The sequence below is a fragment of the Phocoena phocoena genome, chromosome 7 (genome assembly GCF_963924675.1).
Source record: "Phocoena phocoena chromosome 7, mPhoPho1.1, whole genome shotgun sequence".
In the NCBI taxonomy this organism is placed as follows: domain Eukaryota; kingdom Metazoa; phylum Chordata; class Mammalia; order Artiodactyla; family Phocoenidae; genus Phocoena; species Phocoena phocoena.
In genome coordinates this window covers 93969393-93994887 of record NC_089225.1, presented here as the reverse complement: position 1 = coordinate 93994887, position 25495 = coordinate 93969393, and the positions used below count along the sequence as shown (strand labels likewise).

General features: G+C 41.1%; 1 protein-coding gene across 1 annotated transcript in view; it reads left to right on the top strand.

Moving 5' to 3' along the window:
- Positions 1–3241: 3241 nt before the first annotated feature.
- Positions 3242–25495, top strand: part of PECR (peroxisomal trans-2-enoyl-CoA reductase) — a 30063-nt gene continuing 7809 nt past the window's right edge. The window contains exons 1-7 of the mRNA XM_065880173.1: positions 3242–3305; positions 4234–4332; positions 11685–11818; positions 13685–13850; positions 19043–19217; positions 21288–21384; positions 23622–23732. Coding sequence (XP_065736245.1) covers positions 3242–3305; positions 4234–4332; positions 11685–11818; positions 13685–13850; positions 19043–19217; positions 21288–21384; positions 23622–23732 — 846 coding nt within the window. The remainder of the gene's footprint in view (positions 3306–4233; positions 4333–11684; positions 11819–13684; positions 13851–19042; positions 19218–21287; positions 21385–23621; positions 23733–25495) is intronic.

Sequence of the window (25495 nt, the reverse complement as noted above, 5' to 3'; positions counted from 1 at the left end):
TGCTCTTAGATTAATTGCAGGGAAGCAAGTAACATATATGGATGAAGTGTGGCTGGAAAAAGCTGATAAATGGCAATGACACCAAGCCTTAGCAACTGGACACAGGGAATGGTGGGGGCTGTGGTAAACATAAAGCTCACTCAGGTCTCATCTGAAATAGCAAGTTACTGTTCTCCTCTCTTCTTCCCACCAAGCCCACTGTTCAGCCAACTGCTTTCATAGAGAAATTCAGGTCCATTTGGTATGGGTTGCCTGAAATTTCATGAGAAAGTTCCTGATTTTAATTACTGCAATTAGTCCAAATTTAAATAAATTACCGTGTGGACAAACAACCAAAACAAATCACAGATAGGCTGCCATTCTGCTGTCTCTGGCTTATAATGCTTCCAAATTAGGGTGCCCTGCTCCACCGGTTTAACTAAGTACGATCAGGAATTGACTTTTTGCACCTTCACTGCTATTAACACATCTTCCTCTTCCAAGGCATACGAACTGGGGCTAAGTGGGTAAAGTATCATCATTTTCAAGTTCATTTACGACTACTACAGTGAGCTGTGCCTTGCTCCAGCCCTGCTGTTCTTCCAGTTCTTTTCTGACTTGTGTATCTGTCACTCAGAGGGCTACATATCACCTGTCTGCGGTGGCCAAACTCCCCCGTTAGCATCTTGGTTTGCCACCATTAGAGGTGTTAGGCCAACCATGAAATAAAATGTTTGCCATTTTACCACTGAAAATTACTATTAGCCACTCCCAGAGAGACCGTCTCACCAATGTAAAGATGAAAGGAAATTTGGTTCAGACCAGTATCAAGTGATTGGCACGATGATGGAACAGCAGCTTAGAAGTCGCAGCTTCTAGCCCGTTGCTCTGGTTGACTGTGAGCACAGTCAGGCTGCAGCCTTTTCCTCTGTGGTCCTGTGAGCAGCATTTCTCTTGTCTCCTGGTCCTGAAAGGCTCCCACACTGAGGCTGGTTCATCATCTGGGGAGCATCTGACTGTCTACAGAGGAAATATTTCCCAGTAGTGAAGGTAGCTGGGTATAAGGAGCTTGAGCAGCTTTAGTGTAAGGGCGGTTAGAGCTGATCTTTATTGTCTGATCTTTTGTTTATTTATTGTCCTACCTCTCACGGCACACATACTCCTTCCACCCCTAACTACCAACATGTGTACATCCTAGAACATAAACTCTACCAAGGCAGGGACACCTAACTGTCTTGTCCACTGTACCGTAACCCCCACGTCTAGAATAGACACGTGCTCAATAAATATTGGCTGAATATTGTGAACTGGTTAAGAATCTTACTTATATAAGTTGGCTCAGGACTGCTTTTACATCAAGGCAGGCGGGGCTAGATATGCCTCACTGATATTCCTTCAGCACCGAGATTCTGTCTCAGTGTTGAGAATCCCACAGGCCCCTGTCAGTCTGAGCCAGCAGCTGCTTCCTGAAGGGGAGAAAATGAAGTTACCAGGCAGATGGGGTGGGGGAGGGGTGGAAGATGGGTGAAAAGCAAGAGCATCTCAGAAGATGAACGGAGGGAGTGCTAAGGGGTATGACAGAGTGGGAATGTGGCGAGATCATAGCCATGGAGATGCCTTTTTCCCCAGGACAAAGGGGGCAGGGATGCAGAGTGCCAGGTAGCATTTGATTTGGCCAAAGGGACAGTCATTGCAGCAGGGCACGGATGCCCTGAGAAGAGAGGGCTCAACCAAGAGTCAGAGCTAAAATCTGGAAACAAAGAGCCTTCAAGAGGCAGAACTACTGCTGTGCCTCCAGGCCTTTTGGGGTTAGCAGACGTTCAAACCCTGACTGAGGTCAGAGGCAGGGGCAGAGAGGACACGCCTTTTTCTTTTTAACAAAAGATCTCTTGAAGAGACTCCACATCTCCCTTAATCACAGGCTCTCTTTGGACTGTGAAAATGAGCTTTCTGACTGCTCATAGCTTCCCTGAGGCTGAGGAATGGCTCCTTGCCATCCTCAGCAAGCAAAACTGGCTTGAAGCCAGTCCAGTCACCTTTTCACTGGAGGACTGCAGAATCCCTCTCTGAGGCCACTCAGCCACCACACAGAGGCCCATGTTGACCCACCCTGGCAGAGTTCCATAAATCCCCAAGTCCAGACCAGGTCACAAATCACATTTAATTAGATCTTCAATAAAAGTACCTTTGAAAGAAATTTAAATTGTTCCTTCCTCCCAAGAAAGAAAGCCTGGAATTTTTCGGAATAAGAAACCTCTTAGATCTGAGTTAGTAGAAGTGATTCCTTGATAAACTATCCTGCAAATGAGAAGTGGAAGAGATAGCTTCCCTTCTTTAAGCAGTGTTGATTGGAATCTGTCAGCAACAAAGATAGAGGGGGAGGTGTTTCTCAAAGGAGGTCAGAGGAGGGCAGGGGGATGGCGGAACAGGGAGGAAGTGATGTTTGATTCCACTCTCAACCAGATCCATTTCCAATTCACTCTAACTCAGTGGTGGACCCAACAAAAGAATGATGGCATTTGTTTGTTTTTACATTATTTTAATACCTTGCTGGGGAAAATACAGTACTCTTGTTAGGGGAACCACTGACTGAAACCACCCACCCTGGCCAGGCCCAAGAGTAACCACTTGCATGAGTTACCTTAAACAGGAGGTCCTGGTAAGGAACGCGGAACTAACAAGCTGCCACCAACTGGAAGAATTCAGGAAAGGTCAAAACGAGAGAGGAGACATCAGTCCATATGTCCTACCAACCTCCCAGATTCCTTCTCGCTGGAATCCATCTTGGCTGAGTGATGTGGAAGCCACCAGGAAGGACCCTGAGTCAGAATGATTGGCCAGGGACAACCTGGAAACTAACCCCATCACCGTAAAACCCTGAGACTGTGAGCCACGTGGCAGAGCTGTCCTCCTGGATTCCCTTACCCTACTGGTCTCTGCTCGGGCACCCCTTCCCGATAAAATCTCTTGCTTTGTCAGCACATGTGTCTCCTCCAACAATTCTTTTCCGAGTGTTAGACAAGAGCCCACTCTTAGGCCCTGGAAAGGGTCCCCCTTCCTGCAACACTCTGAAAACAGACTTAGAAACATGATCCTGCCTGGATTGTTAAGACCACAGCACCTGACATATTCCCTAGATTTGTCAAGTTCTCAGGCAAAGTCTCCCCAGGCTAGTCCAGGTGTAATCCCACTCTGGTGGGTTGACAGCAGGAAGCAAGATGGAGAATTTGAATAATAAATCACTGTTAATGGGCACCAAAACATGGATGAGAAATTTCCCCCATCCTCAGGAGGCACGCTCCTCTGCATAAGGAATGAACTAGAGGGTAGGATCTCAAACACACACCTACAGATGCATTCTTGCAGGAAGCATACACCCTTCGAGGAAAGATCTTTTGGACTCATCAATTTATGCAGCCCAGCAGAAATGTATCAAATCTCAAATCTGGTAAAGTTTCCTTCTTCCCTTCATTCCTCAGTGAGGAGAGGGAGATGAGGTGGAGGTGGGCTTGAGTTTTTTCTAAAAATCATTTATTATCTTGGTTCTCTGGATAACTACAATTGTATTTCCCCCCTCCCCCTCTCATTCCCATCCCTTCCGGAGGATGAAGCCGGATTTCTCCGCCCTCAGCTAAGGTTGCCCCTTTCCTTCCCAGCCAGCTGCACACAGCAGCTGGAGCCAGAGCATCGCTGGACTTCCAATGCGGGCGGGCGCAGCAAGGAAGAAGGCAATACGGGAGGCTCCCGAGCTGCAGCCTCTCTTTACCCAGATGCACTGGAGATTTAATTTTAATTAACCGTGAGAGCTATAGCACTGAGGATTGAATTTTTCAAAATAGAGCACAATCCCTCTTTTTGTCTTCCTCCCTTTCCCAAAAGCATCGAAATAACACACACACACACACAGACACACACACACAAGGAACAAAGAATCTCACCTACACGTGCCGGGGAGATAGGCAGGCGGACAGTTTGAACCGTATGGACGCCGCCTTGGGGGAGCGGTTCTTTGCTGGGAGAATAGAGAGCCCCTGAGGCGGCCGCGCGGGGTGGGGCGGGGCTATGGAGAGGGGCGGGGCGACGCGAGGCAGCGCGAGTGGACTGGACGGGGCGGGGCGGGACGGGGCGGGGCGGGGCGGGGCCCGGGCGGTCACTTGGGCATGAGCCCTAGGTCCGGCATATTTATAAGGCGGCGTGGGCCCATTGACTTAACCTGGCCTACGCTTCATCACTCAAATGTCCCGTGGCCGTGAGTTTGCCTGGCAGCAGGCTTGATGCAGCACCAAGTGGCCATCGTCACCGGCGGGGTTACGGGCATCGGAAAGGCCATCGCGACCGAGCTCCTGCATCTAGGTGCGTGAGCAGGCCCCTGGGCTAGGTTACTCAGAGCGAGAGAGCCTTAGAAGCTGGCGGAACCTGGGGTCGGGAGCCAGGGGGCCAGAGGCGGGCTTAGGAGAGCGTGAAGTTGCAAAGCAAAGGAAGTGTAGCTGTGGGTGAAATTTAAACCGCGAGGGAGAGTGGAGAGAGGAGAGTTCTAAGAAAAGTTGTGGAGAAGCGGTGGATGATGAACCACTATTTGTAAACTAAAGGGAAAATTTAGAGCCAAAGATACTGTGTCCGAGGTGGGGATTACGGAGACGTGTGGAATCATGCTATGAAGCTAATTATGGATGTGAATTTTTTTTTTTTTGGGATGTGAATTTAAAATTAATTCTTTCTAGGGAATTCCCTGGCGATCTAGTGGTTAGGACTCAGGGCTTTCCTGCCGGTGGGCCTGGGCTGGATCCCTGGGCGGGGAACTAAGATCCCACAAGCCGTGCTGCTGGGCCAAATAAATAAATAGATTCTATTTATTGCCTAATGAATGATTAGGAAACATGGGAAGACTTCATTTAACTGGAAAAGGTAAAAGTCTCCCATCATATAATCTTCTCGAATCTCTTGTAATATTTACCTTAACTTGGGTGAAGGGAGGACTTTATAAGCAATAAACAAGGAAAGAAACCACAAAAGGGAAAATAGATAAATATGAGGGTGTATATCCTCATTGAATTAAAAAATATATGTGAATAAAGTTTGAAGGAACATGAAGAAAAACATTTACATGTACAACAAATTTATTATATAAAGAGATCTCATAAATAAATAAGGAAAAGATCTAACAACTGATAGAAAGATAGGCTTCTGATATGGGCCACGCATTTTAAATCAAGAACTAAAAAAAAAGCAGTAAGTATATGAAAAAATAGTCAACTTTTTTGGCAATGAAATGCAAAATATAGCAATAAAAAGGTGCCATTGGTTTTTTAACAGAATTTTAAAACATTGGAGAAAATGAAAGTGTTGATGAGGAAGTGAGAAGGCAGGCAAGAATGTAAATTATTACAAGCTTTCTAGAGGTCAGTTTGGGGAAAAAAATCCGAAAGTATTAACAGTATTTGTGCTGTATGACCTAGTAATTCCTCTCTCAGGAATTTACTCTTCGGAAATAATCAGGGACAAGCACGGATTTGTGTACAAGAATGTAGTGTTGAATAGTGAAACATGATAAGGGAAAAGACTAAATCAGTAACAATGAAATATGCTGCTATTTAAACATCTTGCTATTGAAGATTTTGTTGTCAAATGCATACCATATAATTGAAAAAAATCAGGATTCTAAACAAAATATAGCATTCCAATTTAATTGTTAATGAAAAATATATATGCAGAAGAAGACTGAAAAGAAGTTTGTAATATTGTTATCAGCAACTACTTTTTCTGGAAATGATTTGAATGATGAGTGGTTAAACTGTACTCATTTTTCAAATTTTTTTAATGAACATGTAAGTTGTCTTTGCTTACCATTGTGTTTCTCATGCCCGGCACAGCATATGAACTTAAAAAGAGTATGTTGAAAAAAAGGAAAAAATACATCTTAACAAGAAAGAAAAAGAAAATTAGCATTTCTTAATCTGACCCTGGTGTAGCTTCATCACCATTACTACCCACTTTACTTCCAACACCAAAACTCTAACCCTGTTCAGGAAAATCCATTAGAAAAGTAGAATCGGTTATCATTTTCTGTGAAGGTCAGATACCAGGCTTCACGGCAGATTGGTCAGATCCTTGTTCAACTTTCCAATGTACTTAAAAAAAAAATAATGTATTGGAAATGCATTTCCTTCAGTGAAAGAGTATACAAATAATTTTTACTCTGACTTGCTCAGCTTTATTTTTTTATTCCAGAATTAATGGCTGTTTCCTGAAAATTGTTATAGAAACCTAAATTGGGCAAATAAAATAAAATGTTAGCCAATTCAGTTTCCAGTGAGAAGGCTCCTATTTTTTGGTGTGAATTACAAGTTGGATTTTGAGGCATGCTTTTTAAAAATAAATTTATCTATTTATTTTTGGCTGCGTTGGGTCTTCGTTAATGCGCGCAGGCTTTCTCTAGTGGTGGCGAGCGGGGGCTACTCTTTGCGCGCTGCAGTGCGTGGTCTTCTCACTGCGGTGGCTTCTCTTGTTGCGGAGCATGGGCTCTAGGCATGTGGGCTTAAGTAGTTGTGGCGCGCGGGCTCAGTAGTTGTGGCTCGCGGGCTCTAGAGAGCAGGCTCCGTAGCTGTGATGCACAGGCTTAGTTGCTCTGCGGCATGTGGGATCTTCCCAGACCAGGTCTCGAACCCGTGTCCCCTGCCTTGGCAGGCGGATTCTTAACCACTGCGCCACCAGGGAAGTGCGAGTCATGCTTTTTTTTTTTTTTTTTTTTTTTGCTGTACGTGGGCCTCTCACTGTTGCGGCCTCTCCCGTTGCGGAGCACAGGCTCCGGACGCGCAGACTCAGCGGCCGTGGCTCATGGGCCCAGCCGCTCCGCGGCATGTTGGATCTTTCAGGACCAGGGCACGAACCTGTGTCCCCTGCATCGGCAGGCGGACTCTCAACCACTGCGCCACCAGGGAAACCCCCGAGGCATGCTTTTTAAAGTGATTATTGTGTTGTCTTTCACATCCAGATGACTTTGTCCCTTTTCTGAGAGGATGCTGAAAGCCCTAGCTCACAAGGGCAGGATGTAGGGAACAGAATTGAAACCCTCTTCCTCTATTTGACAGATGCTCTTAGACCAGAGGAGTCCTGATTCCATCAAAGAATATTGAACCTAAGACCATTCACATTGAATTCAAGCTAAATCCTTGTCTCTGTCCTCAAGTTAGTCATTCTCTTTCTGTTGACAGTGGGTGAAATGAAAGTAGGAATTGCAAGTGGAAATTGTGAGGCAAGACAGCACTCTTTCTTGCTCTGGTGACTAGGCTCTTATCAACACCAGGGACCTAGAAGGTGCTTACATGTAGCACTCTGAGTTGAAGATTGAAAGGAATCAGTATCAGCCCAAGCAGAAAAGCAATATATTTGGCTACAAATGCCTCTGATGTGGAAATAACTCATTATTTGCTAGTTACTTCTGTACCTTGTTCTAAGTAAGTTTATCAAGCTTTCTGAATTTCTCTAGCAACTCATATAAACAACAAAAAAAGTCCATCTAAATCATTTAGCGTAAGGGTGAGGAGAAGGATATCGTCTAATAATTTTCTAGTTTATTACAAAATAAGAGCATTGCAATAAATTCAGGTAGTATGGAAGTATATAAAAGAAAAAAATGAGCTTTCCCATTCTGCCCATCTCCTAAATCCCTTTCCTGGTGATTTTCTATGAGTCAGCCACATGCACACATATACACTTGTGTGTATTTTGTTATTTACAAAACTGTGACTGTAGTGTTCTTACTGTTCTGTAATTTTTTCTTCCCATGCTGGCGCATATAGTAGTACTTCATTCTTCTCAAAGTTATATAGTATTCTATTGTATGGATATGTAACAATTTATTTAACCATTCCTTTAATGGAAATTTAGGTTTCTAGTTCTACCCAGCACTGCAGCATTCCGCCTTGTAATACTTTTGCCCCCTGGTTCAAGTTTATATAGCAGTTACAATAAATAGCCTTTTAAAGTTGTGTCCCAGTATAGCTCTGCTAATATTAGATAACTTTCCTGAAGCCTTCAGGGTTCAGATAGTAATTAGTGATAATTTAGTAAGCTTCTAATTAGATAATTCCTGTGAATAATCCTTTTTATATTTTCATTATATCTCTTATTTGAGGCCTTGGACAAAGTCAGGCATTAATCACCTTAGTATTCTTGAGGATTTTTTTTTTTAATGAGGCTTAACTTCTTAATGTGGATTTAGGAAGAGTTGTAGATGTCAGATTTCCATGCCTTGTCAGCCTGTGCTCTGCTCTAGAGCAGTTAATGCCCATCTTTAAGGCAGAAAGATCAAAGAAAAGAAGGTGATGGGCAGAGGCAGTGGCTAATCCAGGGGAACTTGTTTTTCCTTTCTGTTATATTAATCAGATTAGCTATTCCTCCTAATTCAGGGAAACCTGGCTGAGGGTTGGACCTGGGCTAGAAATGTGTATTTCAGTTCTTTCCCCTCCTGGGAGTAGAAGCTTCCTCCTGGAAACAGAAGAAGAAAGGAATAACGGTTCTCCTAACAGTATAATATATGCTTTGTTGAAAATTATCATCAATTTTTAAATTTTAAATTTTAAAAATTTTATTTATTTATGGCTGCGTTGGGTCTTCGTTGCTACGTGCTGCTCTAGTTGCGGCGAGCAGGGGCTACTCTTTGTTGAGGTGCGTGGGCTCCTCATTGCGGTGGCTTCTCTTGTGTGGCTCTAGGCACGCGGGCCTCAGCAGTTGTGGCACGCCAGTTCAGTAGTTGTGGCTCACGGGCTCTAGAGCTCAGGCTCAGTAGTTGTGACGCATGGGCTTAGTTGCTCCATGGCATGTGGAATCTTCCCAGACCAGGGCTTGAACCTGTGTCCCCTGCATTGGCAGGCGGAGTCTTAACCACTGCGCCCCCAGGAAAGTCCTATACATCAATTTTGATAAGTTGAATTCTATTTTAAAGTTAGTCTTGTCTTGCAAGGAATTCATGGTGAATCTTTTTAATATTTGCTTTATAAAGCTCTCAGATTGCCTATCAGAATTTCCAAAAGTTGTCTGCATTTGTAACTCACTAAATTATAACCTAATCTTGAAAAATAGTTTTTTAAAGTGCCTTATTTTAATATGCAGAAGCTACCTCATCATGTACAACTAGAAAGGTTGTGGTCAAACAGAGAGCCATTTTACTCTTTACCTTTCTAAGTGTCGTTTATTCCATACATGAATATTGAATGTGGACTGTTTTTGAGTGTAATAATTACAATGACAGGGTCCCAGTCTTCCAGGAGATGATAGTGAGTGGGGGGAGACTTAATTATCATACAATACTGGTTTAAATGCTGTATTAGAATGAGGTCAGGGATATGGGAGCGTGTAGAAGGAGCTGCCAATCTTGGCTCAGTGAGGGAGAGGAAGGAGGGTCGTCAACATAGTTGTGATTTTCAATATAGTTCGCTTTAAATCTGCCATATACATCTGGGCTTCCCAGAGGTGGTGAGGCTCTTCCCTCTCTCAAGGCTGTCTTGGCACGTATTTCTGCTTTTTATATTTGTACATGAAAAGAAGGAAGCATTCTCTTTAGGATAAACTAACATGTGAGGCAACAATGAGCAATAAGGGTCAGGATTACTTAGTAAGATAAATGAATAGTCCAGTGTCTCATAGCTTAATAATTTTACTTAAGGAAAGCACTGGTGGAGTGTCAGCATTCCCATGGGTAGCTCTTCCTTTTATAACTCCATTTACATACAATTCTAATTTCACTTTCAGTGTTACCAATTTCTATTTCTTTGTTGCACTTTCGTCTTTGTTGGCCAGTCTCTCCTTCAGTCATGGTTTTTGTAAAATGTCACATGGGTTTATCATTGGGAGACAAGGAGGCAACACAACTGCATTCTTTGCCTTCTGTACACGAATTGAAGAACAGATACATAGTGGCCAATCACTTACAGACAGTGAAAGAAGTGAAACAATTAGTCACTGACCGTGATGTGCATCTGTTATTCGCATGCTGATCTGTGGATTTGTACTGGCGGGACAGTTTATATTTTATGCAATTACTCAGTTCATCTGCCATGTTAACTGGAATTTGAACAGTGTTGTTGGGGGTCTGGTGTTATCTAAACTAAGGTAACTGAAATTAGCGTGTATTAGAGCCGAGCAAAACAAGGACTGCGGCTACTTCTACTTCACCCTTCCTGGACATTGTGTAACAATTAAATGCTCATACATTTTATTTCTACATATATTATAAAGCCTACAATACACTGATATCATTTTAACTTTAAACAATCACTACCTTTTAGAGAGATTGAATAGAAATAAGAAAAGACTTCATATTTACTTTATTTACTCACATAATTACCATTTCCAGTTCTCTTTCTTCTTTTGTAGATTTAGATTTTCATCTGGTAGCATTGTCCTTCTGTTTGAAGGCCTTCCTTTAATCTTTTTGTAGTGCAGGTCTACTTTAATGAATTCTTCTGGATATCATATGTGTGAATAAGCCTTTAATTTGCCATTCCTTTTTTTTTTTTTGCGGTACACAGGCCTCTCACTGTTGTGGCCTCTCCCGCTGTGGAGCACAGGCTCCGGACGCGCAGGCTCAACGGCTATGGCTCACGGGCCCAGCTGCTCCGCGGCATGTGGGATCTTCCCGGACCGGGGCACGAACCCGTGTCCCCTGCATCGGCAGGCAGACTCCCAACCACTGCTCCACCAGGGAAGCCCTGCCATTACTTTTGAAAGCTATTTTCACTGGGTAAGAGTTCCAGGTTCCAAAACTCCCACCGCCACCCGCATCCCCAGTACTTTCAAGATATTCCACTATCTTCTGGCTTGCATTGTTTCTGAAAAGAAGTGTTCTGTCTTCCTTGTCTTTTTTGTGTTCTTTTTCTCTGGCTGCTTTTAATATTTTTCTCTTTATCATTGGTTTATGTAATTATGTCATCAGTGCCATTCCTGGGCCTGTTTTTATTAATTTGCTTTTCTCCTCATTCTGGGTTGTATTTCCCTGCTCCTTTGTATGCCTTGTGGCTTTTTGTTGGATGCCAGACATTTGAATTTTACCTTGTTGCAGGCTAGTTATTTTTGTATTCTTATAAATATTGCTGAACTTTGTTCTCTGATGCAATTAAGTTACTTGGAAACAGTTTGAAACTTCGTAGAGCTTGGGAACAATCTTTCCCCAGCCTCAGATTGTTTCCTTACTCGTATGTACTGATCAGTGCTCAGCTGAAGATCTGAGGGAACTCTACAGATCTCTGGAGTTCCCCCACTGTGTACCTCCTTTCTCTCTGTGCCATGTGTAATCTAGCTGTCTTGGCCTCCCTGGACTCCCAACTTCATCTATTCTACCCAGGAGACTGCTGGGCTCTCAATGGGTTCCTCCTCCCTATGTTGAAGCCTGAAGACTCTCTCTAGGCAGCAATCTGGAATAATAATAGAGCTCACATTGTTTCTGTTCACTCTCTGGGATCACTAGCCTGTGCTACTTGTTATCCAGTGCCTGGAAATCATTGTTGCATATATTTTGTTCAGTTTTTTAGTTGTTTTGGGCTGGAGGGTAAGTTCAGTTCCTATTACTCCATCTTGACCATATGCAGAAGTCCTAATTCATCTGTTTTTACAAGAACATATGAAACATTTTCTAAACATTATTACTTTCAGAACTTGGACAACCAGTGAAAACATATTTAGTTGTTCTTTGGCTGTTGTCTCCTCAGGGTGTAATGTGGTCATTGCATCCCGTGAGTCTGATAGATTAAAATCTGCCGCAGATGAACTGAAGGCCAGTCTGCCTCCTACCAGCCAGGCTCAAGTCACTCCCATAAAAAGCAACATCTGTAATGACGAGGAGGTAAAGCAAATCTATCTTTGTTTTTTTAAATTTTATTGTAGTATAGTTGATTTACGATGTTGTGTTTAATTTCTGCTGTCAGCAAAGTGTCAGTTATACATATATATATTCTTTTTCATATTCTTTTCCATTATGGTTTATTACAGGATATTGAATATAGTTCCCTGTGCTATACAGTAGGACCTTGTTGTTTATCCACTCTATATGTAATAGCTTGCATCTGCTAATCCGAAACTCCCAATCCTTCCCTCCCCGGCAACTACAAATCTGTTCTCTATATCTGTGAGTCTGTTTTTGTTTCATAGATATATTGATTTGTGTTTTATTTTAGATTCCACATATATGTGATGTCATATGGTATTTGTCTTTCTCTTTCTGACTTAGTTCACTTAGTATGATAATCTCTAGATCCATCCATGTTGCTGCAAATGGCATTATTTCATTCTTTTTTATTTTTGCGATATGCAGGCCTCTCACTGTTGTGGCCTCTCCCGTTGTGGAGCACAGGCTCCGGACGCGCAGGCTCAGCGGCCATGGCTCACGGGCCCAGCCGCTCTGCGGCATGTGAGATCTTCCTGGACTGGGGCATGAACCCATGTCCCCTGCATTGGCAGGCGGACTCTCAACCACTGCACCACCGGGGAAGCCCCTATTTCATTCTTTTTGATGGCTGAGTATTATTCCATTGTGTGTGTGTGTGTGTGTGTGTGTGTGTGTGTGTGTGTGTTTCACATCTTTATCCATTCATCTGTTGATGGACATTCAGGTTGTTTCAGTGTCTTGCTATTGTAATACTGTTGCTATGAACATTGGGGTGCATGTATCTTTTCAAATTATAGTTTTGTCTGGGTATATGGTCAGCAGTGCAGGAGTGGGGTTTCTGGATCATATGGCAACTGTAGTTTTAGTTTTTTGAGGAATGCAAATCTATCTTACTTATTCATTCATTTTAATTTATAGTTGTTGTCCCTAAACCTGACTGTGCTTTAAGTTTTCCTATAGTAGCTATCTTAGATGAGGTTCACTAGAAGCAGAGCCTGTGAAGGAGATTCTTGAGCTAATGATCTATTGAGTGAGTGGCCTCTGGAGAAAGAGAGGAAGGGAAGAAATGTAGGGAAGCTAAGCAACGACAGTTTCATCTAGTGACTACCTTTTGTGCCTTTTGCCCTTTAACTGATTTCATAATGTCTGTTTCATCACTATCCATTATTCTGTGTTGGTAGCTTACAAACTAAAACAATGGAGGGGTGATCCAGGTCCTTGGATAAATCTTGTCATTAAGACTCGAAATTTAGCTTTATGATCTATGGGTATCGGATACTGGTAAATTATTCACTGATATAGGATTTTCAGGTTTATTCATTGTGACTACCTCTCCATTTACTGTGGTTCTCAGAGTTACTATTCACTGTGAGACACTGCAAGCTCTGCTACTCTACTAAAGCAGGTGATAAAGTCCAAGTAGTAAGTTAGGTTACATTTTATTTATTTACTTATTGAAGTGCAGTCGATGTACAATTTATATGTTACAGGTGTATAATATAGTGATTCACAATTTTTAAAGGTTATACTCCATTTATAGTTATCATAAAATATTTGCCATATTTCCCATGTTGTATAATATATTCTTGTAGCTTATTTTATACCTAATAGTTTGTACTTCTTAATCTCCTACCCTTCACTGCCCCTCCCTGCTTCCCTCTCCACATTGGTAACCACTAGTTTGGGCTCTATGTCTGTGAATCTGCTTAGTTTTTTTTATATTCACTAATTCATTGTATTTTTTAGATTCCACATATAAGTGCTATCATACAGTATTTGTATTTCTCTCTCTGTAACCAGTTCACTTTTAATGTTTTTCTTTAGGCGAATAATTTGGTCAAAGCCACCTTAGACTTTGATGGTCAGATCAGTTTCTTGGTAAACAATGGAGGAGGCCAGTTCTTCTCTCCTTCTGAACACATCAGTTCAAAGGGGTGGAATGCTGTGATTGAAACCAAACTGATGGGTGCCTTCTACATGTGCAAAGCAGGCAAGTGTGATCAATCATCCAAGAAGTCCAAGTGTCTTTATGTAAAGATCATAGAGAATCCTGAAAGAGAAGTTGTTATGGGCTCAGAAGCTCCATGTCATCAACACTTACTGCCCTGATTTAACTTACATACAACATAGCAATGCAAATTGCTGCATTTCTGGATGGTAATTCGGCAACATTTATAAAATACAAATATTGTTTGATCTGTTACTTTTATTTCTAGGAAGTTATCATGTAAAAATTATTCAGAATTTGTACAAAGATATTGCTACAGAGTGCTTCATAACATAAAGGAAGACTCCACACTTATTTTGTTTTTAAGAAATGAATCTGTTAAATCTATTACAAGGACCGATTAATTAATTCAGCGAAATCTTCAGGGAGAATACCAGAGTCCACATTTTTTATGACTAATAAGTAATTAGCACACATGCATAGTCTTTAGATTAAAGCTTATGTTTCATAGGTGGTAATACTCAACCCTGAAGTTGGGTAACTGAAGAGTTCCCTTACAAACTATCCAAGACATTTTTATGCTGAAAAATGTGGAACGAGTATAATTCTGAACCACAGGGTCTTCACCCCAACATGGGTTAGGCTTTATATTCTTTTATTTATTTTATTAAAAAAATTTTTTTTGTGGTACGCGGGCCTCTCACTGTTGTGGCCTCTCCCGCTGCGGAGCACAGGCTCTGGACGCGCAGGCTCATTGGCCATGGCTCACGGGCCCAGCCGCTCCACGGCATGTGGGATCTTCCCAGACCGGGGCACGAACCTGTGTCCCCTGCATCGGCAGGCGGACTCTCAACCACTGCGCCACCAGGGAAGCCCCATGGCTTTATATTCTTAGTATCTCTAAATCAAAGGTCTTGCAGACACTTCTAGCCTCATCTTTATCTAACTGGTAGTATACAGTTCCGTATTAATTGTGATACAGGATGAGCTGCTGAAGTGTAGAGATCCATAAAAAAGAGGAGCTTGAATAAGATAGTTGACTTCTCCCTCACATAAAAACTCAAGGTATATAGTCCAGGGATAGTATGGTAGTTCCATAACCATTAGGGAATAAGGATCCTACTTCTTGCTTTACTATCTTTGACATGTGGTTTCCATCCCATGGTCCAAAATGGCTGCTCCAGTTCCTGTCATTGTAACTGCATTCCAGACAGTAGGAATGAGGAAGAATGTAACACTCACTCATTCTTTTTAACAGCACCATCTGGAAGTGGCGCCATTACATTCACTGACATTCATCATCAGCTAGAACTCAGTTAAACGATCATACCTACCTATAAGGGATACTGGGAAATAGAATCTTTAGGTGACTAGTTATGTGGCTAAGTACAAATTCAACTTCTATGTAAGAAGAGGAGAATGAGTATTAGGAGGTAGCTTGCAGTCTCTAACCCACCCTTCATAGCTCAGCACTTCAACACCTTCCAGCACTCAAGTCAACAGTCTCTTACCAACCTGAGGTTCCTTGCCAACAGCCATTAATTAGAAGTCTGCAGAGTCTAGATTCAGTTATGATTTTTATTAGCCAGAATTGAATTAAAGAATACAGGGCGTCTAGTTTTTGTTTTGTTTTGTTTTTACTTTAAACAATGGGACCTAGCTTTTGGTTTTGAAAACAAGGAATATGAAACATACATTTTTTCTGTACCATAATAATAACAGTGAAAAATTGAAAACCATTTAAATATTCTAGAGTAAAATATTAGTTGAGTGAAGTTTTATACATCTATAGGATAGAGTACTATGCAGCCACTAAAAATATAGGTATAAAAATATACTTCTCAATATGAAAAGATATTCCCAGACATCGAGTGAAAAGCAGGTTATAAAACATTCTATCCAGCATGATCACATTTCTGCAAAAAACAGTATATATTTATATATGGCTGTATATGAATAGACATAATTCTGAAGGAGTTTATACCAAAATACTGACATATTATCTCTGGGAGGTAAAATTACATATTATTTTCATCTTTTTGCGTATCTGCTTTTTCTAGTTTTTCTAAAATGAACATGTATTTTTAATGTGATTAAAATGGTTTAAGTCATGACTACCCTGAAGTTCCAGGTTTTTCAACTTGTACTCTTTGACACAATATGCTGTTGTTAAAGACTTGTGGGAACATCCACATATAAATTACTAGTGAATTTAGACTTTCCTATAGCCTTTAATTATTCATTTTACTAATATAGGAATTTCTTTCTCCCAGTTTATTTTTGGAAACCTCTTGAATGTGTGAAAAAGTTAAAGAAATAATACAATGAACTCCTATTAGGCATACCTCGTTTTATTATGTTTTGCTTTATTACACATCGAGCAAGTCTGCCAGCACTGTTTTTCTAACAGCATTTGCTTACTTTGTGTCTCTGGGTCCTATTTAGGTAATTATCGCAATATTTCAAATTTTTATTATATTTGTTATGATGATTTGTGGTCAGTGATCTTTGATGTTACTATTGCAAAAAGATTACAACTTGCTGAAGCTCAAATGATGATTAGCACTTTTTAGCAATAAAATATTTTAAAATTAAGGTTGTACATTATTTTTTTATACATAATGCTATCGCACATTTCATAGACTATAGTTTAGTGTAAACATAATCTTTGTATGCACTGGGAAACAAAAAAATTTTCTTAATTCACTGTATTGCAATATTGTGGTGGTCTGGAACTGAACCTGCCGAAATCTCCAAGCTGTGTCTGTATACCTTTCATTTAGATTCACCAAGTGCTAACATTTTGCTGCATTTGCATTCTCTCTCTGTGTCTTTCCCCTCGTCTCTTCCTCCCTCCCATCTCTGGAGCTCGTTTAGGCGGTGCTCTGAATCCCCTCTCCTCACGCACCCCGAAACAATTGTCTTCTTGCCTCTTCGGCAGGTGCAGATTTTTCCAGACTCCCTCCCGGGCAGCTGTGGCGCACTAGCCCCGTCTGGCTGTGTTCACGCCGCCAACCCCAGTCCTCTCCCTGTGCTCCGACCTCCGAAGCCCGAGCCTCAGCTCCCAGCCCCCGCCCGTCCCGGTGGGCGAGCAGACAAGCCTCTCGGGCTGGTGAGTGCTGGTAGGCACAGGTCCTCTGTGCGGGAATCTCTCTGCTTTTCCCTCCGCACCCCTGTGGCTGCGCTCTCCCCCACGGCTCTGAAGCTTTCGCCCTCCGCCACCCGCAGTCTCCGCCCGCGAAGGGGCTCCTAGCGTGTGGAAACCTTTCCTCCTTCACAGCTCCCTCCCACTGGTGCAGGTCCCGTCCCTATTCTTTTGTGTTTGTTTTTTCTTTTGCCCTATCCAGGTACGTGGGGAGTTTCTTGCCTTTTGGGAAGTCTGAGGTCTTCTGCCAGCATTCAGTAGGTGTTCTGTAGGAGTTGTTCCACATGTAGATGTATTTCTGATGTATTTGTGGGGAGGAAGGTGATCTCCACGTCTTACTTCTCCGCCATCTTGAAGGTCCCCCACTCCCCGAAAGTCCCGCTTCTATGTTTTTTAGCTGATACTCTTCCATAAAAAGACTTTTAGTTACACCACAACCATCACTTCTCCCTATATATGTTATTATTGACTTTTTTAGTATACCACTATGGAATCAAGGATTTCTTTTCAAATTCATTGTTTCAAATGTACACATTGTCTCAAATTTAATAGAAATTTGTGTTTCAATGTTTCGCTATTACAAATAATTCTGTGATGAATGACATTGTAAATATTTGTTTCATATTTGTGGAGGTATATATTTAGGGTATATCCGGGAAATTGGACTGCTGGGTGAAGAGTAAATGCATCCTGTTAGGCATTTGCAAGTTTCTTTGTTTTTTGGCTGCGCTGTGTGGCATGCGGGATCTTAGTTCCCCAACCAGGGATGGAACCCATGCCCCCTGCACTGGGAGTGTGGAGTCTTAACCAGTGGACTGCTGGGGAGGTCCCTGCAAGTTTCTTTGCATTTTGCACCCCATCATCAATGAATGAGAATGCCTGTTCCTCACAGCCTCACCAAAAATGTGTCTTGTCAATTTCTGGACAACTCTGATGGGCAAGAAATGATATCCCAGTGCAACATCTTTTCATTTGTTGAAAGGCGACCTGGATATCTCTTCTGTGTGTGTGTGTGTTTGAATTGTATTGCTGTCTTTGCACGTGTTTCTCTGGGGTTCTGATCATTTTCTGACATTGTCAGTGTCGTCTAAGAATAGTCCAATTTCCATTACAATCTGTGCAGAGGAGCTTAGACTGACCTGCTGATCTTTTGGGTCATTGTCAATAATTACAAGGGCAAGAGATGGGCCAAAAAGCAACTCATATCTCCCATGGAGAGAGAATTCATGGCCCAAATGCCTGTCAGTGAGTGAATGAATAAACAGATCATGGTATATATGTATAATGTGCTACTCAGAAATGAAAAGGAGTGAACTATTGATTCGTGCAGCAATGTGGATAAATCTGAAGATAATTATTCTGAGTGAAAGAAGCCAGATAGAAAAGAGCATGTATGTATGATTTCATTTATATGTTTAAGTCCTAGAAGCATTGAAAAAAAAATTGTTAGTGCTAGATTCACTGAGAGTTAGATATTATTCTGCCTCCTATGCATAAATTACAGGAAGAAAATGAAGCAGTGTGACAGCCTTTAGGGTGGTTTATCGCGCATAATCTCTTCCTTCACACAGTGTAAGACATTTCAAATCATATCTGATACACAAATAAGGCCTTAGTATTTCAGAAGATTTTCTCTGAAAGAATGGCTGTGAGACGTTATTCAGATGGCAAAATTAAATCTCATGGAACTCCTAGTCTAGATAAATGCCCTTCCTTCTCTTCTGGGCTTTTGCTTCAGAAAAGTGGCTGGAACGATGCCTCATGCGACATAGTCACCATCCTGCCGCTGAATCGTCCACCATCTGTTCTGTTTCGATGGGGGTCACTTTTTTCTCCTGGAAGGGGAGTTTTTACAAACCTCGTGGTCCATTCAGGCATCTCATCCACCTGGACCTCCCAGTAATGCTAGCCGGAATCAAATCCTTCAGAACCCAGGACTACTGGATAAGCCGTAAATCTCTCTGGATAAACTCTCTGCTTTTTCTTCACAAATGTCCCCAATTTTTTTTTAATCCTCAGAGACAGAGAGGTTAGGATGTGCTGTTTCAAGATCCAGAGTCACTTTCAGTTTCTGTGTACTTTTCTGCAGTGCCAAATACTGCAGAGGAAGGCCATCTCCCTCCTTCCTTATGGAACGAACAGAGAGCTGGGCGCTTCAGGCTTTCACACCTGTCATGGGTGGTCTCGACATCCAGCAGCACTTTCCCTTCTGACATCACACTCTTCTCTGCCAACTTCTTTAGTAGATCTTTGAGTGTCGAGATGTAGTCTGAAAATGCTATTGTGTCTGCATTGAGTTTGTATTAAATGTCCTTCTCGGCTAACCTTGAGAACTATTTAGGGGAGGATAAATAATTTTCCCTCTGCCCTTCTGAGCTCTTAGCTGAGACTCCTGTAATAAAAGACAGATGAACAGGAAAAAAACAAATGGAAGTTTATTCACACGTATACCTCATGTATACATGGGAGGTACCCAGGGAAAAATGAGCAACTGCCTGTCGTGGCTTCCAATTCAGGATTAAGTACCATCTTAATATAGAAAGGGGAGAGGGGATATAGACCTCTTGGGGTGGGGAGTATATGACTTTTAGGAAAGATGAATGGGTCCTTTGAAGAACGGATGGGAGGTATGAGAGTTGGTGACAAAGTTTGTCTGCATGTGGTGTCGACATCTAGTCTCCTGTCATGTGACAACAGTCAGCCTCCCCTGGTTGATGAGACTCCCAGGGAGGGGATTTATGGCACTGCGTTCCTTTTAGCCGATGAGGGGGGTTCAGAGAAAGCCTCTTTCTGCACTTGCTGTGTTTCAAGTGCCCACAGCTGAAAATAATCAATATACCATGGCAGCAGCATATTTGGGTGGCATCCCACTCCCTCCAACGGCCTCTCGCTCACATGCAACAAACTGGTCCAGGTGCTCAAATTCAGAGAGTAATTTCTGTCTCTGATTTTCCAACTCCCTCTCTCTCCCCCTCCCTCCATCCCCCCCACCCCAATCCTAGTAGTTTTCTTTCTTGCGTGGCTGTTTCTGAACACCTGCCACTTTCTTCTTCAGGGAATCTAGGTCACTGCTGAGCCTTTTCCTATGATGAGAGGCAGGACCTCATGGTGGCCCTGGTGGTCAGGGGATGAGTGCAAGGGGACAACACCTCTAGGTTCTCCTCACAGAAAATTGCACAAACTCGACTATGTTTCCTGCATATGCTCATCTGTTCTGCCCCCGCCTCTTGCTCCTGGTGATGTGAAGCTGTGTGTTCACCGTCGTGTCATCCTGTCCAGCTGGGCATTACTCCAGAAGGGCCCCTCCTAGCATTGGTGGCAATCAAGGAAGCCTGTCCTATAAATCCACCCGGGACTGTTGGATGCAGAGTGGCACAAGTGGTGGCCACGTTTGATGGTGATGAGGTTGCCCAGGTAATTCTGGCAGATGGAGCGGTTGGTTTCTGCCTGGAGTCCTGCCAGGGCTTTTGCAGCCAACATGGGGACTGAGGGGGACTTTCTTCAGGAAAATGGGGCTATGGAGGTACTCTCTAGTGAGGAGTGGGTACACCCCCAGATCTCACGTACTTGGTTCTGAGGACCTTTTAATTAGAAATTCTAAGCCATAGTATGTCTATACCTTTTTGCACCATATGGATACAGACCTAAGTATTTGAACCTCTTCTCTGGAAACATATTAAAATTAATTAAAATTTTTTTATGTCTAGAAATTCTGTTGATACTATTGCTAGCCTGAAGTATGAATTTTATATCCCTTATTATCTAAAATTGATTAAAAATATAACCACACTTGGGCTTCCCTGGTGGCGCAGTGGTTGAGAGTCCGCCTGCTGATGCAGGGGACACAGGTTCGTGCCCCGGTCTGGGAGGATCCCACATGCCGCGGAGCGGCTGGGCCCGTGAGCCATGGCCGCTGAGCCTGCGCGTCCGGAGCCTGTGCTCCGCAATGGGAGAGGCCACAACAGTGAGAGGCCCGCGTACAGCAAAAAAAAAAAAAAAAAAAAAAAATATAACCACACTTGTAACCCTCAAAATTACCAGTTTGTTTGTTTTCTTCCATAATTAGAAGTTCTTCAAAATATTCCTCTCATGCACATGATGATTTGGGGGATCTTATGTGGGCCTTGACTTACATGAGATTTGTTTGACTATCAGATAGTTGTGGTCTTGCTTTAATATTGAAGGACCTGGTTCTTTCTTATGGTTCAGACAGGGACTCATAACAAGAACATTGTTGTGGGACTCTGACAGGTCATTGGTACACCTATCAGTTTAGTTAAGGGAGACATACTCAACAGAAGCTGATTGTAATGTTTGTATTTTGTCTTTTAAAGGCATAGTGGAGCTGCCAGAGAAGGTGTTTACAACCTCACCAAATCCTTAGCGGTGGAATGGGCCAGCAGTGGAATAAGGATCAATTGTGTTGCCCCTGTAGGTAAATGTTCAATATGAAAGCTGTTGACAAATTGTGTTCTTCTGATTCCATTTGTGTTGTTAATAGAGGTATTTGTTAATATGCATGTATACTAGAAAAGATTGGCTTTTAAAAACAGATAAAACCAGAAAGAAGTATTCTTTGATTTACAACCAGATTGTCAAGAAGGTTAAGTTAAGCCAATGATTCTCACTCCTGGCTGTGTATTAGAATCATGTGTGAAATAAAAAAATAGTGGTGTATAAGCTTGACTCCAAACTGTGGAGTCCAGGTGTTGGTATTTTTTTAAGCTGATTTCAATTGCACAGAGAAGGAAATTCAAGTTCACCGTGAAGGTTGAGAATCGCTGCCTTAAAGAATGAATTTTTCTAGATTATCTTGTTATTTCTTGGTATATCATTAATCCTTTATTAGGAGAGAGAGAAACTTAAAGTCAAAGTTCTAGGAAGGAATTTCCAGTTGAAGATCAACTATAAGTCAAGGGGAAATTTCTCTGAAACATAATGTAAATGATAGGGAAAAAAATAATTTGTTCAGCTTTAAACACTGTCATATTATGTGAAGTAAGACATAGCTTAAGCTTCCTCGGGGATTACATATTGGCCATGTACTCCAAGAGAGATAATAAACATCTCACACATCCTGCAAAACTCAGCTCAAATTCATTTATCTGTGATGATTCCTGGTCATTGCTAAGATAGTAATCATCCCTTAGTCTGAAACTCTGTAATATCTGGGGGGTATTACCTATGATCTATCTATATAGTATCCATAGATATTGTTATCTATGCTACTCAGTGGGAACTAAGCATGAACTGACTTGTAGATGTTAGAGAAATCTCATCTCTAACAAATGCAGGTTCCTAGCCAGAAACTTCACATACCTTCAATGCTTTGGGGCTGACATTACCTTATCTACCTTACTCTCAAATATTTATAGAGTAAATTAGATATAGTTCCATTCTGAATGTTGATACTTCGGAATACTGGCCTCCAAATGTGTATTTTTTGATAACCTTTAATGATGTGTTTGTGTTATAAGCACAATACTAAAGTCAGGTTTGTCCTCCACAGATGTTTTTAGGTTTAATGTCTAAACCTTAATACTACTGGAAGATTCCATCCTCTTTATTTATTTATTTTTAAAATTTATTTATTTATTTTTGGCTTCGTTGTGTCTTCGTTGCTGCGTGTGGGCTTTCTCTAGTGGTGGCGAGCAGTGGTTACTCTTCATTGCAGTGCGCAGGCTTTTCATTGTGGTGGCTTCTCTTGTTGCAGAACACCAGCTCTAGGTGCGCGGGCTTCATTGTTTGTGGCTCGCAGGCTCAGTAGTTGTGGCTCGCGGGCTCTAGAGCTCAGGCTCAGTAGTTGTGGTGCACGGGCTTAGTTGGTCTGCGGCATGTGGGATCTTCCCAGACCAGGGATCAAACCCGTTTCCCCTGCATTGGCAGGCGGATTCTTAACCATTGCGCCACTAGGGAAGTCCTGATTCCATCCTCTTTAAATAAAAGGTTACAAATTGTTTAATTGGAAACCAGTATATTACCCCAGTATTGTTTGGAGTAATTAATACTGCCAAGTTTCTACATCTTACTCTCATCCCTCCTGTTTCCTCCCCTTCTAATAACCTCTGCTGTATATAATTATAAGCCAGTAATAAATAGCTTTATCCTGTGTTAAACAGTTTTTGAGTAATTTTTTTGGCTTTATAAACCATTGAAAGCTACTGAAAGCTGAATAAAAGAATTCTTAAACAATTAAAATTTATTTGTATTGGATTTAAATTTTTTATTTGTGATTTTTCTCTAGGTAAGAAGCCATGAAAATATTGCATTTTCTAAGTCCTACTTAACCATAGGCCAGTTTTCCATTGTAAAACATAGAAGCCTTAGTGGAAGGTAAAATAGACTCCCCTGACCCATTGTTCCCAGTTAAGGGCTTCTCTGATCTACTCGTATGATTATGCTTTCAGAAACCAAGTCTTTTATGAAAAAATCCCGAGCTTGGCTGGTTATAATGCGAGGGGAGGTCACAAAGTGAGCATTCAGATAATCCTTTTGAGTAGTGGTTGACTGTACTTCTTTGACCATTTTGAGAAAAATTAATATTAGAAATGTTAACTTTTCTATTAAACTTAAACAACTTGGTATTGGATGACAGACTGCCTTGTTGTCTTTACAATTAAGATTTAATTTTATGTACTTTATTTTTTCCTGTTTTATTTTAAACATAGGGAATCATTTATTCCCAGACTACTTTTAACAACCATGGTCATTTGGCAATAGACTTATTTGAAGGGTACTTTCAGAAAATCCCAGCTAAAAGACTTGGAGGTCTTGAGGAGGTGATGTATATATCTAACATTGGTTGGAGTTACCTTGTTTTGTACTTCGGAGACTGGTAATATTTTGGTGTCCTTTTTAAATAGTCTGGTTGGCTAATAGAGAAGATTGCTCCCATGCCATGAAGCCATTTCCACTGTTCCTTCTGGCTCCCAGGAATCCTATCCTGATGGTGCTTTGAATACTCACAGTAGCATTTATTCAGGAGTGAATGCAGTGTGGATTAAGAGCAGCATGTTTTTGTTTCATTGTACTTTTCAGCTACTTTCAGCTACTTTGTTTTATCACGTGGCATTTATGATACACAGAAACGTAAGCAAGTCAGACAATTATGACAAAATGAAGTTCCATACACGATTTCTGTAAGGTGGCCAGTTTTAAGTATGTAAAAATCAATAGCTTTCTTAAATGCCAGCAAGATCAGTCTTAAATTGTAATTTTTTTAAAAAAAGAAGATCTTTTCCACAATAATAATAAAAATGAAAATACCCGGAGTAAACTTAACTCTAAATGAAAAAACGTTTATTACTGAAGAACAGAAAAATAAGACCAGAATAAACACAGACATGTCACATTCCTCAATGGAGAGGCTCAATTTGACTAAAAACAAGTTTCCTTAAATCAGTGTATACATTTAATATATTTTTGGAATTAATATACTGATTCTAAAGTTTGTCTTGAAAAATATTTATGCCAAAACTGCCAAAAATGTTTTGAAAAAGAATAATGAGGGGATTTGACCCTCCTGCTACCAAAACGTACTATAAAACTATACTTATTTACCACATCGGGGGCTGGTACTAGAAGAGGTTAAAATTAGTGGAACAGAATGGACTCTCATATCAGTACCATATATATAAGGGGAGTTTATAGGAAAAGTAGCATTTCAAATCTGCAAGGAAAACATAGACCATTCAGCAAAAGTCTTGCAGCAATTGGCTGTTCCTTTAGAAATAGAGCCCCCTGTCTCATATCACATGCAAAATGATTTTCAGATATATTTAAGTGCTAAATATGAAAGCAAAGCCATAAAACTCTTAGAGGAAAATGTGTTCTAATTCCTAGAGCTAGCTTTCATTATCAGTTTGATGTATATCTTTCCAAAATTTTACTGTGCATGCTCAAAAATATTTTTATTTACAGACTTTTTTACGAAAGTGGGATTCTACTGTATGTGTTCTGCCACTCGCTATGGATGTAGCATAGTATATTTAATTAGACCCTATTGTTGCACATTGCGATTCTATTTATATTTTTTATACTTCAGTAATTCTGCAGTGAACATCCTTCAATGTAGTCATGCACTCTTGGGTGAGGAGGTAACTTTCTAGAAGCAGAATTCCTGAACTAAAATTGACTTGTATATTAAATTTTAGAAGATACTGTTAAATCCAACATTTGATGAGCGATTTTGAGCAAGGTGCTTGGATTTTTATCCTGAAAACTGAGAGTGATTTTTAAAGACTTTAAATCAAGGGAATGATCTAACTAAATTTTTGTTTTGGAGAGAACACTCTTTCTATTTTATGAACTATATTGCCTATATTTACTGTATTAAAAATTGAAATTGAGAAACTTAAGAAATATTTATGAATTCATTTAAAATCATCTTAATAAAGGCATTACATGCTATGAATAATATTTTTACTGAAAAATGGCTACATTTAAAATACAAAAGCAAACTTTGTTTTGCATTTGTTTTACACTTTTTACAAATGGCTTAATAGAAAACAGCTGGACTCACATCTGCTTCTGCATTCAGTCT